The 15,770-nt window shown below is 42.1% G+C and overlaps 1 protein-coding gene across 7 annotated transcripts in view; it reads left to right on the top strand.

Moving 5' to 3' along the window:
• Positions 1–15,770, top strand: part of SH3TC2 (SH3 domain and tetratricopeptide repeats 2) — a 122,818-nt gene that overhangs the window by 71,160 nt on the left and 35,888 nt on the right. For all 7 annotated transcript variants that reach the window (XM_049874028.1, XM_049874026.1, XM_049874027.1 and 4 more), the window contains 4 exons: positions 3,011–3,144; positions 4,517–4,558; positions 4,684–6,381; positions 6,489–6,669. In XM_049874028.1, coding sequence (XP_049729985.1) covers positions 3,011–3,144; positions 4,517–4,558; positions 4,684–6,381; positions 6,489–6,669 — 2,055 coding nt within the window. The remainder of the gene's footprint in view (positions 1–3,010; positions 3,145–4,516; positions 4,559–4,683; positions 6,382–6,488; positions 6,670–15,770) is intronic.

Here is a 15,770-nt window from a genome sequence, read left to right as displayed (position 1 = left end):
GCACTTAACCACTATGCCACCAGGGTTTCCTCACATGGTATGGGCCTCAGTATTTGGTTTTTTCCCAGGTACTCAGACAGATGGAAACTGTGTTTTGGGCAGGTAGCAAGGACTATTCTCCTCTTTATGGAAGTAGCAGCCCTTCATGATTCAGGCTTTATGCTGGGAGCATATGCTTCACATAGGCCCAGGGTCACATGTCCTATGCCTCGGGGGCATTACAAGACCAGCCCAGCTCTGAGAACCACTGTACAGGCTGAGTACCCCCCAGGATCTCTGGGCCACCTGTTCACTTACCCATTTGGCTTTGGATTCTACTTTGGTTCTGGTTCCCAGATATTTCCCTTTCTTTAAAGATAGAGTATGTATTGAAATTTTTATCTTTGTCACCTTTTATCCAGAACTTGTCTGTGTGTATGGTGAAAGTAGCCCTGTGTGCAGCACCTCAGCCTGCCATGTTGCCAGAAGCCCTGCCACACTCCTTCCAACCTCACTTTCATGCTAGGACAGCCTTAATTTAGCCTCCAAGCTTCTTTGATCTTAGGACATTAGCAGACCAACTGAGAGGCTAGGGATGCTGAGGTAGACCTCAGATTCAGTCTCAGGTTTACCACTTTTTAGCTGTGCAATTGTAGGTATGTCATTAAACCTTTCTGAACCTATTTCTTCATCTATAAATATGGATAAAATACTGACATCATAAGGTCGTAATGAAGAGTAAATAAAATAGTAAATTCAGGAGTACTCTGTAAAATTTAAGAGTTCTAAAAAAAAATTGAGGATTATCTATTATTTTTGATCCCAACTAAATTTAATTAGATTTCAATTACATGCTGTTTTGAGAATAGAAGCTCTTATGGTACTGGGGAGAATCTGGGGATCAGACCAAAGAGATGGGGGTTCATTGTAGTCTGGTGGTAAAAGACCTTGGCCAAATGTGAGGACATTTGTCTCTAGTTCTAGTTTTGTCACTAATTAGTGCTGTGACCTTGAGCAGTTCATTTTAGCTGCTAGTTTTCTCATCACTGACTTTGAAACTGCATATATCTGAGCTATGGGGACAAACGATAAGTGGCAGAATTATAGTACCCCTCCAACCCCTCCCTTAACCCTGCTTTAACTAGAGAAGCTCTTTTTATATACTGCTCTTACTAAGTCCTAACTGAGCGATGCTAGGCATGTACTTCATTTTTCTGTGCTTCTGTTTCCTCATCTGTAAAAAGGGCATAAGACTAGTACCTACCTCATAAGGTAATAAAAAAAAGTGTGGATTAAATGTGATAACAGTGTGATTCATCATGAGCCCTTCCAAAGTATTAGCTATTGTACAGCTTGTACAAGGCAAGGTCACCAAAGCTCCATAGACACATCTAAACACCCTGAGGGACTGAATTGCTGGGCTGAGAGCTGTGGGAACCATTTTTCTTGGGGAACATCTAGCTCAATTGGTATAACAGTTTATAAAGAAAATGGTCTATATTCTACTTTGGTGAGTAGCGTCAAGGAGTGACCATCTAGGATACTCCACTGATTTCACCCCTTCAGGAGCAAGGAAGAATGAAGAAAACCAAAGATACAAGGAAAAGATTAGTCCAAAGGACTAATTGACCACAGCTTCCACCAGACTGAGTCCAGCACAACCAGATGGTGTCTGGCTACCACCACTGACTGCTCTGAGAGGGATCACAATAGAGGGTCCTGGACAGAGCTGGAGAAAAATGTAGAACAAAATTCTAACTCAAAAAGAAAGACCAGACTTACTGTCCTGATAGAGACTGGAGAAACCCTGAGAGTATGGCCCCCAGACACACTTTCAGCTCACTAATGAAGTCATTCCTGAGGTTCATCCTTGAGCCAAAGATTGGACAGGTCCATAAAACAAAACGAGACTAAAGGGGCACACCAGCCCAGGGGCAAAGACTAGAAGGCAAAAGACAATAGGAAAGCTGGTAATAGGGAATCCAAGGTTGAGAAGGAAGAGTGTTCACATGTCATTTGGTTGTTAACCAATGTCGTAAAACAATATGTATACTAACTGTTTAATGAGAAGCTAGTTTGTTCTCAAAACCTTCATCTAAAGTACAATAAAAAACAAACAAAACAAAACAAAACAACAAAAAAAACCCCACAAAGTATTAGCTATTGTTAGCTCTTGAGCTTCTAAGTTATTTTTGTTTTAAAAAAGAGTCCTGAGGTTAAAAAACAAAACTGTCTTTAGAACTGAAAGGGGTCTTAAAAATTATTCAGATAGATACTGGTTTTAATTTTTAAGGCATTTCTGGTGTGAAAACTTAAGTCTATGAGATACCTCACAGGCAAATTAGTTTAAGCAAGTAGTTTATACAACAGGGTGGGTATAAAAATCTTGACTGTTTATAAGAACTTTCTTCCAGCCTTCTGACCCTCCTTCTACCTACTTCCTATCCCTTAACAATTCTATATCTCTTTTAAAGATACATAATACTGTTGTTCTATGTCATTGAATCAGATCTCAACAATTGTGAAAGATTCCTTCTGATTATAGTCAAACTTCTTTCGTTTTACATTTAGATTGTGTCAACTGTCCATAGCTTTTTCCTGAAATAATCTAAGGACACAGAAATTTCTTTTTAATGGTCCTTTTCCAACTCTTACGTTTTGGGCAATCAATTCCTAGTTGTCCCATTTCAAATGGGCATCATTCGGCCTCAAATAAAGGGAAGGAGTTGAGAAAAGTGCCTTTGCTCTTTCTTGGGAGATGGGATTTTAATGGGAGGGGTGTTTCATTTCCACTTAGAGCTACCCAACGATGACACAGCTCAGCTCTCCATGGATGAGATGGTAATAGCTCTTCTTCCTTGGCAGTATAAATGCATTATGTATGCAACAGCAAGATGAGGAGTCAGGTTTCAGCTGTGAGCAAAACAGGTTGATGGCTGTATGTCCTTCACGACATTCAAATGTGGAGGCAGAAGGGGTTGTGTGTGGAAACTTGCAGTAATCTGTCTCTGTGTCTTTTGCCTCATTGCAGGAGCAAGAGCTCGGCCTTCTTCAGTGATGAGGAAAGATGCTCTCTGTGGATGCTGGGAAGTGACAGGAAAGCAGAGTGTTACAGCTTCCTCCACATGCTTGCTCACACTGATATAACATCTGTCTACAGGCTTAGTGAGTGTTTGTCCCCAAGACTCATTTGAGAGCCCGGGCGCTTCAAGGCTAAGGAGAAAGTCTCTAAGAAAGAATAAAATATCTCTAACTTCTAATTCCATCCTTGAATTTGGGGCTTTGGCCACTACTCAGTAGATCACCCTGGTCATATTTGATTGGCAGCATTTTCATCTTTGATTTCAGATAATTCTGGGGCTACATAGGACACGATGCCTAGAAACTATGAGATATGATGATGCCAACTCAGCTATGCCTTGAGTGGTCAGTCGTATTGGGCCTTCTATCTTAATCATGGAGAAGGTGAACTTCCTGAGTTGTGGCTGAGATCTCTCCTTCCAGGGCTAAAAAAGGTCTAGGTCCCTACTGACAAAGCCTGGGTCATTGAAAGGGCCCTAAAAGTTGATTTCTTCCCCCATTCTGAGGACCAGATGAACTCACGCCTGAGCCAGGATAAGAACTGAGCTCTCCTAACCACTATTCAGACAGTTACCATTTCACCACACTGCACCGACACAAAATGTCTTTGTGCTGTTGGATGCATTAGCCTTGGCTCCTATCTGCCAGTAAATGCTGATGTTCCTCAGGCTTATTAATAATCCCTTCTGGCAACACCCTTCTCCCCTCAGCCTGCTTTACTTTTCTTCCAAATGCTTCTCTTGTGTGATCTCATTCAGTCCTGGAACTTCAAACGGCTCCTTTCTTCTGGGGGTCACAAATCTATATTTACAAACCTCAACTTTTCTCCTTGGCTACAGACCTATTTCATTCTCTGCCTAGAGCTCTTGTAAGCACCTCCAATTTAAAAAGTCTAAAACTGTGCTCAAAACTATCCCTCTCCCCCCTACCCCACCACCTCATCCTACTAAGTTACTTCAGGGAACAAGATGCCTCTTTGTTTCTTTTCTTCACCATTCACATCTAATCCCTCAGTCCTGTCCACCTCGTGCAGCCCATTGCCCACACCAAGTCACTGTCTGTGGTGGGTGGCTGATGAACGAATGGAGGAAAGAAGAAGAAAGGATGTGATACACATCAAAATGTGAGGAAATTTGGATGAGTCACCATACTTCTTTGGATTTCAGAATCCATCATCCCCCCATATCCACACTTCTTGGCATAAACTTGTTTTCAGCTTTTCTTCTTCAATTTCTAGCTATAAAGTGAAGGGTTTAAACAAGATGACCTTCAGGCTCCTGCAGCTCTTAAATGAATGAGGAAGGGGATAATCCTACCCAGTTCCTTAGAGATGACTGGCAGGCTGAACTTAAACCCAGAGTCTCCTAAGGGGTCACTGGTCTTGGGTATGCCTGGAAACGTAGGCATGGTGGCCCATTCTGGCCTAATACCAAGTCTGTCCTTCATCTCTATCCAGGTGGATTTGAATCCATCCAGAATCTTCCAAAGGATCTGAGTGGTGAGTAGAGACCATGCTGAACCTGACTTCCAGTCCTTCAGGACAGCGCTCCTGCCCTCTCGCCAAGAGCTGGCCATCTTAGTTACAGGTGTTTAGCATTGCTCAACTCTACCTGTCCCTTACAGCATCCCAGCCTGAAGGGTTCAAGGAGGCCAGGCCTGATGGAGCCTGGGAGAAGCATCAGGCCGTGGGCTTCACACAGTCCAGCAGCTCCGAGGACTCCAGTCCAGAGGAGGAGCTCCTCTCAGCTGCCTCTGACAGCTATCACCTGCCAGAGCCTGATGACCTTGATGACCCGGAACTGTTCATGGACCTAAACACTGGTCAAGAGGAAGAGGAACTTGAGGACTTTGCCCCCATATTAGCTTTTCTGGATCACAAGGGTTATGCTGACCACTTTAGAAGCCTCTATGATTTCTCCTTCTCTTTCCTCACTACTTCCTTTTATAGCTTCTCTGAGGAAGATGAACTTGTGGCTTACCTGGAGGCCTCAAGGAAGTGGGCTAAGCGGAGCCACATGTCTTGGGCCCATACCCGGCTCTGCTTCCTTCTGGGCCGGCTGAGTGTCAGGAAGGTCAAACTCTCTCAGGCCAGGGTGTACTTTGAGGAGGCCATCTACATTCTCAATGGGGCATTTGATGACCTGCCCTTAGTAGCTGCTCTGTATGTCAACTTGGCTTCCATCTACCTGAGGCAGAGATTGAGGCATAAGAGCTCTACCCTGTTGGAAAAGGCGGGGGCCCTGTTGGCCTGCCTGCCTGACCATGAGTTTACTGCCAAGAATGAGCTTGAAGTGGTGGTCTATGTGCTATGCCAGGGGATTGTGGAGGGCAGCAGTCCCCTGGAGGCTCGGGCCTGCTTTCTGGCCATCCGATTGCTCCTAAACCTAGGCCGGCATGAGGAAGTCCTGCCCTTTGCTGAGCGTCTGAAGCTCCTCTCTGGACACCCTCCTGCCTCGGATGCTGTGAGCGACATCTTGAGTTTTCTGTACGACAAGAAATATCTCCCACACCTTGTAGTGGCCTCTGTTCGGCAACGTGGTACTCAAAGTGTCCAAGGGACGTGTCTTCCAATTTGGCAGGTCCACCTGGTCCTCCAGAATGTCACCAAGCTTCTTGGTGTTCCCTCTTCAAGCTGGGACGAAGTTTCTTCCCTGGCTTGCCCAACACTTAGGCAAACACTGTCTGCCTGTGAGGAGCAGGCAGACTGGAGCACCCAGAGGGCCCTGTGTCTCATCCTGTCCAAAATGTACCTCCAACACAGGTCTCCTGATGGTGCCATCTACTACCTGAGCCAAGCCTTAGCACTAGGACAGCTGCTGAGTGAGCTAGAAGCCTTTGAGTCTTCCCTCTGCCTGGCGTGGGCCTATCTCTTAGCCAGCCAGGCAAAGAAGTCTTTGGACATCCTTGAGCCACTCTTATGCTCCCTGAAGGACACAGAGAGTGTCATCCAGAAAGGAGTGGTCCATAACCTCATGGGACTGGCTTTTCAAGGTGAAGGCCGGGTGAACAGGGCAGCTAAGAGCTATCTCCGGGCCTTGCACAGAGCCTGGGAGATAGGAGATGTGCGTAACCAGGCGGTGGCTCTGGCCAATCTTGGCCACCTGACCCTTAGGTCCTGTACTCAGCAGCCAGCCAGGAACTACCTCCTACAGGCTGTCCAACTCTATTCTGAACTCCAGGCCAGCAAGGAGACGGACATGGAATTAGTGCAGGTGCTCCTCTGGTTGGCCCAAGTCCTGGTGTATGGATGCCAGCTGGCCAGTAGCCGTCTTTGTTATGAAATGGCATTGCTGTTTGGCTTAAGACATCGACACCTAAAGAGTGAGTATGTTCCATGCTGCTGGGAAGTGTTAGAGAAACATGTTAGAGCACATTTTCCCCATATTCTATCTCAGGTCATCTCATTCATCTCCCTGCTTTATGTTCAGGTCAGCTTCAGGTCACCAAATCCCTCTGCCATTTCTACAGCTCTGTGTCCCCAAACCCCGAGGCATGCATCACCTACCACGAACACTGGCTGGCCCTGGCTCAGCAACTCAGGGACCGGGAGATGGAGGGGAGGCTGCTGGAGTCCCTTGGGCAGCTCTACCGGAACTTAAACACTGCCAGGTGAGTTGGGGCTTAGGGACAGTCCTAGGAGCATCTTTCTTTCCTTAACAGGTAACCTGGCTCTCCCTTAGGAAGCCAAGTCCAAACATACATGGACTGTGGAGGGCATCGTAGTAAAGAGCATGAGCTCTGGAGCCATCACAGGGTGCAAATCCAGTGCCACCACTTATTAGTTGTGTGGCCTTGGATAAGTTACTTAATTTACGGAAGCCTCAGTTTTCTCGTCAGTCAAAGAAAGATAATTATTGTATCTCAATTACCTAGGCTTGCTATAACAAAACTACCATAAGTGGGTGGCTTTAAAGAACAGAAATTTATTTTCTCATAGTTCTGGAGGCTCAAAGTTCAAATCACCCAATTGGCCCTGGAGATTCCTTCTTTGTAGGTAGCCCTGAGTTCCTTGGCTTCTTGGCATTCCTTGACTTGTAGATGATCCTTACAAGGCGTCTGTCTTTCCCTGTGTGTCTCTGTGTCTATTTTGGTCTTTTTATAACTCAGAAGTAGTTAAATTTAGGATCTACCCTACACTGGTGTGACCTCATTTATAAAACAAAAGAAACCCAATTTCCAAATAGGATCATATCACAGGTCGGAAGGCCAGGAATTCAACACATATCTTTGGGGGACACAATTTAATCCATAACAAATAACTTCTGTCTTACAGTGTTATTGTGAAGAATACATGAGTTAATGCCCATGAGACACAGAGAACAGTGCCCAATGCATACATAGAAAGGGCTCGGTCACACTAGCTATGTTACTACTACTTGTGTGTTTCCATAACAACCCACCATCTGACCATGGCCCAGGTGCATGACTCAGAGAGGTGGCCATTAGAGCCAGGAGCACCGAACCCTCAGTCTGTCGTCATTATCAGAGGACAATTTGTATTAGACAAAGAAATCTAACTTGTGAAACTCCACGTGTACACTTTCATGGTAAGAGAGTTTCACTGGAACTGGAAATCATGAAATTAAGTTTATTTTCATGTTTTAGTTAAGAACATTTAGGTTATAATTGCAACTATGTACTATATCTTAAGATAAAAATAAAGTGGGTGTTGATCTTTTGGCTTTAATTTTTTTTTTGAATAAATTTTTTTTTTAAATTAACTTTTATTGAGCTTCAAGTGAATGTTTACAAATCAAGTCAGACTGTCACATATAAGTTTATATACACCTTACTCCGTTCTCCCACTTGCTCTCCCCCTAATGAGTCAGCCCTTCCAGTCTCTCCTTTCGTGACAATTTTGCCAGCTTCCAACTCTCTCTATCCTCCTTTTGGCTTTAATTTTGCTGACAAAATTGTTTCACATCTCAGGGAGACATCCTTGGTTTTATGATTGATTTTCCCAAGCCAAAACCAAACCCACTGCCGTCAAGTCGATTCTGACTCATAGTGACCCCACAGGGTTTCCAAGGCTATAAATCTACAGAAGCAGACTGTCACGTCTTTCTCCCCTAGAGCTGCTGGTGGTTTTGAACCTCCAAACTTTTGGTTAGTAGCCAGTTGCTTTAACCACTGCACCACTAGGGCTCCTTGATCGACTTTTCAGGAATATCTAAAAATGGTTTTTTGTTTTTGCAAAAATATTCTGGCATGTTAGTTAAAGTGCTCAGCTGCTAATGAAAAGATTGGTGGTTTGAACCCATCAGTGGGTCCACAGGAGAAAGACATGGCAATCTGCTCCGGTGAAGTCTGCAGCCTAGAAAACCCTTTGGGGTTCTACTCTGTCCTATAGAGTCATTATGAGTCAGAATTAACTCAACTGCAATGGGTATACCAAAACTCAACTGTTTTACCCCCCCCCCCAAAAAAAGGCCTCTTCTAACCCTTTGATATTCAAATTATTCTCCTGCCATCTCCTGTTTATTTTCTCTTCTTTGTTCATGGGTCTCACTCTGCTTGATTTTCATTTATCAGCAACATGGCTGGCAAAGAAACCCTGGTGGTGTAGTGGTTAAGTGCTACGGCTGCTAACCAAAAGGTTGGCAGTTCGAATCCACCTGGAGCTCCCAGGAAACTCTATGGGGGCAGTTCTACTTTGTCCTATAGGGTTGCTATGAGCCAGGATCAACTCGATGGCAAGGTTTTTTTTTTTTTTTTTTTTAATGACTGGCAGTTCTGCTCTCTAAAACCCACTGCCATCTAGTCAATCCCGATTCATAGCAACCCGATAAGACAGAGTAGAACTGCCCCATAGGCTTATCTATAATCTTTATGGAAGCAGACTGCCACATCTTTCTCCTGTGGAACAGCTGTTGGGTTTGAACCTCTGACCTTTTGGTTAGCAGCTGAGAGCTTAACCATTTCTGCTCTCTAATAACCTTTTTTTTTTTTTTTTTATAATAACTTTTATTAAGCTTCAAGTGAACGTTTACAAATCCAATCAGTCTGTCACATATAAGTTTACATACATCTCACTCCCTAGTCCCACTTACTCTCCCCGTCTTGAGTCAGCCCTTTCAGTCTCTCCTTTCTTGACAATTTTGCCGGCTTCCCTCTCTCTCTATCCTCCCATCCCCCCTCCAGACAAGAGTTGCCAACACAATCTCAAGTGTACACCTGATATAATTAGCTCACTCTTCATCAGCGTCTCTCTCCCACCCGCTGACCAGTCCCTTTCATGTCTGATGAGTTGTCTTCAGGGATGGTTCCTGTCCTGTGTCGACAGAAGGTCTGGAGAGCATGACCGCCGGGATTCCTCCAGTCTCAGTCAGACCATTAAGTTTGGTCTTCTTATGAGAATTTGGGGTCTGCATCCCACTGCTCTCCTGCTCCCTCAGGGGTCCTCTGCTGAGCTCCCTGTCAGGGCAGTCATCGATTGTGGCCGGGCACCAACTAGTTCTTCTGGTCTCAGGATGATGTAGGTCTCTGGTTCATGTGGCCCTTTCTGTCTCTTGGGCTCTTAGTTGTCATGTGGGCTTGGTGTTCTTCATTTTCCTTTGCTCCAGGTGGGTTGAGACCAATTGCTGCATCTTAGATGGCTGCTTGTTAGCATTTAAGACCCCAGACGCCACATTTCAAAGTGGGATGCAGAATGATTTCATAATAGAATTATTTTGCCAATTGACTTAGAAGTCCCCGCAAACCATGTTCCCCAGACCCCCGCGCTTGCTCCGCTGAGCTTTGAAGCATTCATTTTATCCCGGAAACTTCTTTGCTTTTGGTCCAGTCCAATTGAGCTGACCTTCCATGTATTGAGTGTTGTCTTTCCCTTCACCTAAAGCAGTTCTTATCTACTGATTAATCAATAAAAAACCCTCTCCCACCCTCCCTCCCTCCCCCCCTCGTAACCACAAAAGTATGTGTTCTTCTCAGGTTTACTATTTCTCAAGATCTTATAATAGTGGTCTTATACAGTATTTGTCCTTTTGCCTCTGACTCATTTCGCTCAGCATAATGCCTTCCAGGTTCCTCCATGTTATGAAATGTTTCAGAGATTCGTCACTGTTCTTTATCGATGCGTAGTATTCCATTGTGTGAATATACCACAATTTATTTACCCATTCATCCGTTGATGGACACCTTGGTTGCTTCCAACTTTTTGCTATTGTAAACAGAGCTGCAATAAACATGGGTGTGCATATATCTGTTTGTATGAAGGCTCTTGTATCTCTAGGGTATATTCCGAGGAGTGGGATTTCTGGGTTGTATGGTAGTTCTATTTCTAACTGTTTAAGATAACGCCAGATAGATTTCCAAAGTGGTTGTACCATTTTACATTCCCACCAGCAGTGTATGAGAGTTCCAATCTCTCCACAGCCTCTCCAACATTTATTCTTTTGTGTTTTTTGGATTAATGCCAGCCTTGCTGGTGTGAGATGGAATCTCATCGTAGTTTTAATTTGCATTTCTCTAATGGCTAATGATCGAGAGCATTTTCTCATGTATCTGTTGGCTGCCTGAATATCTTCTTTAGAGAAATGTGTGTTCATATCCTTTGCCCACTTCTTGATTGGGTTGTTTGTCTTTTTGTGGTTGAGTTTTGACAGAATCATGTTGATTTTAGAGATCAGGCGCTGGTCGGAGATGTCATAGCTGAAAATTCTTTCCCAATCTGTAGGTGGTCTTTTTACTCTTTTGGTGAAGTCTTTAGATGAGCATAGGTGTTTGATTTTTAGGAGCTCCCAGTTATCGGGTTTCTCTTCATCATTTTTGGTAATGTTTTGTATTCTGTTTATACCTTGTATTAGGGCTCCTAGGGTTGTCCCAATTTTTTCTTCCATGATCTTTATCGTTTTAGTCTTTATGTTTAGGTCTTTGATCCACTTGGAGTTAGTTTTTGTGCATGGTGTGAGGTATGGGTCCTGTTTCATTTTTTTGCAAATGGATATCCAGTTATGCCAGCACCATTTGTTAAAAAGGCTGTCTTTTCCCCAGTTAATTGACACTGGTCCTTTGTCAAATATCAGCTGCTCATACGTGGATGGATCTATGTCTGGGTTCTCAATTCTGTTCCATTGGTCTATGTGTCTGTTGTTGTACCAATACCAGGCTGTTTTGACTACTGTGGCTGTATAATAGGTTCTGAAGTCAGGTAAGGTGAGGCCTCCCACTTTCTTCTTCTTTTTCAGTAGTGCTTTGCTTATCCGGGGCTTCTTTCCCTTCCATATGAAATTGGTGATTTGTTTCTCTATCCCCTTAAAATATGACATTGGAATTTGGATCGGAAGTGCGTTAAATGTATAGATGGCTTTTGGTAGAATAGACATTTTTACTATGTTAAGTCTTCCTATCCATGAGCAAGGTATGTTTTTCCACTTAAGTATGTCCTTTTGAATTTCTTGTAGTAGAGCTTTGTAGTTTTCTTTGTATAGGTCTTTTACATCCTTGGTAAGATTTATTCCTAAGTATCTTATCTTCTTGGGGGCTACTGTGAATGGTATTGATTTGGTTATTTCCTCTTCGGTGTTCTTTTTGTTGATGTAGAGGAATCCAAGTGATTTTTGTATGTTTATTTTATAACCTGAGACTCTGCCAAACTCTTCTATTAGTTTCAGTAGTTTTCTGGAGGATTCCTTAGGGTTTTCTGTGTATATAATCATGTCATCTGCAAATAGTGATAACTTTACTTCTTCCTTGCCAATCCGGATACCTTTTATTTCTTTATCTAGCCTGATTGCCCTGGCTAAGACTTCCAACACGATGTTGAATAAGAGCGGTGATAAAGGGCATCCTTGTCTGGTTCCCGTTCTCAAGGGAAATGCTTTCAGGTTCTCTCCATTTAGAGTGATATTGGCTGTTGGCTTTGCATAGATGCCCTTTATTATGTTGAGGAATTTTCCTTCAATTCCTATTTTGGTAAGAGTTTTTATCATGAATGGGTGTTGGACTTTGTCAAATGCCTTTTCTGCATCAATTGATAAGATCATGTGGTTTTTGTCTTTTGTTTTATTTATGTGATGGATTACATTAATGGTTTTTCTGATATTAAACCAGCCTTGCATACCTGGTATAAATCCCACTTGATCAGGGTGAATTATTTTTTTGATGTGTCGTTGGATTCTATTGGCTAGAATTTTGTTGAGGATTTTTGCATCAATGTTCATGAGGGATATAGGTCTATAATTTTCTTTTTTTGTAATGTCTTTACCTGGTTTTGGTATCAGGGAGATGGTGGCTTCATAGAATGAGTTGGGTAGTATTCCGTCATTTTCTATGCTTTGGAATACCTTTAGTAGTAGTGGTGTTAACTCTTCTCTGAAAATTTGGTAGAACTCTGCAGTGAAGCCGTCCGGGCCAGGACTTTTTTTTGTTGGGAGTTTTTTGATTACCGTTTCAATCTCTTTTTTTGTTATGGGTCTATTTAGTTGTTCTACTTCTGAATGTGTTAGTTTAGGTAGGTAGTGTTTTTCCAGGAATTCATCCATTTCTTCTAGGTTTTCAAATTTGTTAGAGTACAATTTTTCATAATAATCTGAAATGATTCTTTTAATTTCATTTGGTTCTGTTGTGATGTGGTCCTTCTCATTTCTTATTCGGGTTATTTGTTTCCTTTCCTGTATTTCTTTAGTCAGTCTAGCCAATGGTTTATCAATTTTGTTAATTTTTTCAAAGAACCAGCTTTTGGCTTTGTTAATTCTTTCGATTGTTTTTCTGTTCTCTAATTCATTTAGTTCAGCTCTAATTTTTATTATTTGTTTTCTTCTGGTGCCTGATGGATTCTTTTGTTGCTCACTTTCTATTTGTTCAAGTTGTAGGGACAGTTCTCTGATTTTGGCTCTTTCTTCTTTTTGTATGTGTGCATTTATTGATATAAATTGACCTCTGAGCACTGCTTTTGCTGTGTCCCAGAGGTTTTGATAGGAAGTATTTTCATTCTCGTTGCTTTCTATGAATTTCCTTATTCCCTCCTTGATGTCTTCTATAACCCAGTCTTTTTTCAGGAGGGTATTGTTCATTTTCCAAGTATTTGATTTCTTTTCCCTCGTTTTTCTGTTATTGATCTCTAGTTTTATTGCCTTGTGGTCTGAGAAGATGCTTTGTAATATTTCGATGTTTTGGACTCTGCAAAGGTTTGTTTTATGACCTAATATGTGGTCTATTCTAGAGAATGTTCCATGTGCGCTAGAAAAAAAAGTATATTTTGCAGCAGTTGGGTGGAGAGTTCTGTATAAGTCAATGAGGTCAAGTTGGTTGATTGTTGTAATTAGATCTTCCGTGTCTCTGTTGAGCTTCTTACTGGATGTCCTGTCCTTCTCCGAAAGTGGTGTGTTGAAGTCTCCTACTATAATTGTGGAGGTATCTATCTCGCTTTTCAGTTCTGTTAAAATTTGATTTATATATCTTGCAGCCCTGTCATTGGGTGCGTAAATATTTAATATGGTTATGTCTTCCTGATCAATTGTCCCTTTTATCATTATATAGTGTCCTTCTTTATCCTTTGTGGTGGATTTAAGTCTAAAGTCTATTTTGTCAGAGATTAATATTGCTACTCCTCTTCTTTTTTGCTTATTGTTTGCTTGATATACTTTTTTCCATCCTTTGAGTTTTAGTTTGTTTGTGTCTCTAAGTCTAAGGTGTGTCTCTTGTAGGCAGCATATAGATGGATCGTGTTTCTTTATCCAGTCTGTGACTCTCTGTCTCTTTATTGGTGCATTTAGTCCATTTACATTCAGGGTAATTATAGATAAATAAGTTTTTAGTGCTGTCATTTTGATGCCTTTTTATGTGTGTTGTTGACAATTTCATTTTTCCACATACTTTTTTGTGCTGAGGCGTTTTTCTTAGTAAATTGTGAGATCCTCACTTTCATAGTGTTTGACTTTATGTTAGTTGAGTCGTTACGTTTTTCTTGGTTTTTGTCTTGAGTTATAGAGTTGTTATACCTTTTTGTGGTTACCTCATTATATACCCCTATTTTTCTAAGTAAAAACCTAACTTGTATTGTTCTATATTGCCTTGTATCACTCTCCATACGGCAGTTCAATGCCTCCTGTATTTAGTCCCTCTTTTTGATTATTGTGATCTTTTACCTATTGACTTCCATGATTCCCTGTTATGTGTATTTTTTTTTTTTAATTAATCTTAATTTGTTTGTTTTTGTGATTTCCCTATTTGAGTTGATATCAGGACGTTCTGTTTTGTGACCTTGTGTTGTGCTGATATCTGATATTATTGGTTCTCTGACCAAACAATATCCTTTAGTATTTCTTGTAGCTTTGGTTTGGTTTTTGCAAATTCTCTAAACTTGTGTTTGTCTGTAAATATCTTAATTTCGCCTTCATATTTCAGAGAGAGTTTTGCTGGATATATGATCCTTGGTTGGCAGTTTTTCTCCTTCAGTGTTCTGTATATGTGGTCCCATTCCCTTCTTGCCTGCATGGTTTCTGCTGAGTAGTCAGAACATATTCTTACTGATTCTCCCTTGAAGGAAACCTTTCTTTTCTCCCTGGCTGCTTTTAAAATTTTCTGTTTATCTTTGGTTTTGGTGAGTTTGATGATAATATGTCTTGGTGTTTTTCTTTTTGTATCAATCTTAAATGGGGTTCGATGAGCATCTTGGATAGATATCCTTTCGTCTTTCATGATGTCAGGGAAGTTTTCTGTCAGAAGTTCTTCAACTATTTTCTCTGTGTTTTCTGTCCCCCCTCCCTGTTCTGGGACTCCAATCACCCGCAGGTTATCCTTCTTGATAGAGTCCCACATAATTCTTAGGGTTTCTTCATTTTTTTTAATTCTTTTATCTGATTTTTTTTCAGCTATGTTGGTGTTGATTCCCTGGTCCTCCAGATGTCCCAGTCTGCATTCTAATTGCTCGAGTCTGCTCCTCTGACTTCCTAGTGTGTTGTCTAATTCTGTTATTTTATTGTTAATCTTTTGGATTTCTACATGTTGTCTCTCTATGGATTCTTGCAACTTATTAATTTTTCCAGTATGTTCTTGAATAATCTTTTTGAGTTCTTCAACAGTTTTATCAGTGTGTTCCTTGGCTTTTTCTGCAGATATCCTAATTTCATTTGTGATATCATTAAGCATTCTGTAAATTAGTTTTTTATATTCTGTATCTGATAATTCCAAAATTGTATCTTCATTTGGGAAAGATTTTGATTCTTTTGTTTGGGGGGTTGGAGAAGCTGTCACGGTCTGCTTCTTTAAGTGGTTTGATATGGATTGTTGTCTCCGAGCCATCACTGGGAAACTAGTTTTTCCAGAAAATCCGCTGCGTGCAGTCCAAATCCCTGCGGGACGGTTCCCCGGCTCGGATGCTGCTCTTTCTGCTCCAAGATCAGTCACTGCCTCCCGGGGACTTCTCCTAACGGCTGCGTCCCACGCCGCCCGTGGAACCGGCTAGTCCCCCTCCCGGGGTTAGTTCAGGGGGGTGGAGCAGGTCTCTGTGCTTGTGCCGTACCTGACTGGTACGCTGGCTCCAGGCTCTGGAAACAATCGCTGCTTCCCCGTATTAGTTCGTTCTCCGTCTCTAAATCTGTGTTTGTTGTTCAGGGTTCGTAGATTGTTATGTATGTGATCGATTCACTTGTTTTTCCGTGTCTTTGTTGTAAGAGGGATCCGAGGTAGCGTCTGCCTAGTCCGCCATCTTGGCTCCTCTCTCCTCTAATAACCTTTTAATTGACCTCATTAAATCCTACATGGTTTGC

The sequence above is a fragment of the Elephas maximus genome, chromosome 2, assembly GCF_024166365.1.
Source record: "Elephas maximus indicus isolate mEleMax1 chromosome 2, mEleMax1 primary haplotype, whole genome shotgun sequence".
NCBI classification, from domain to species: domain Eukaryota; kingdom Metazoa; phylum Chordata; class Mammalia; order Proboscidea; family Elephantidae; genus Elephas; species Elephas maximus.
Note: the sequence above shows the minus strand (reverse complement) of the source record. Positions and strands in the feature narration are given on the sequence as shown.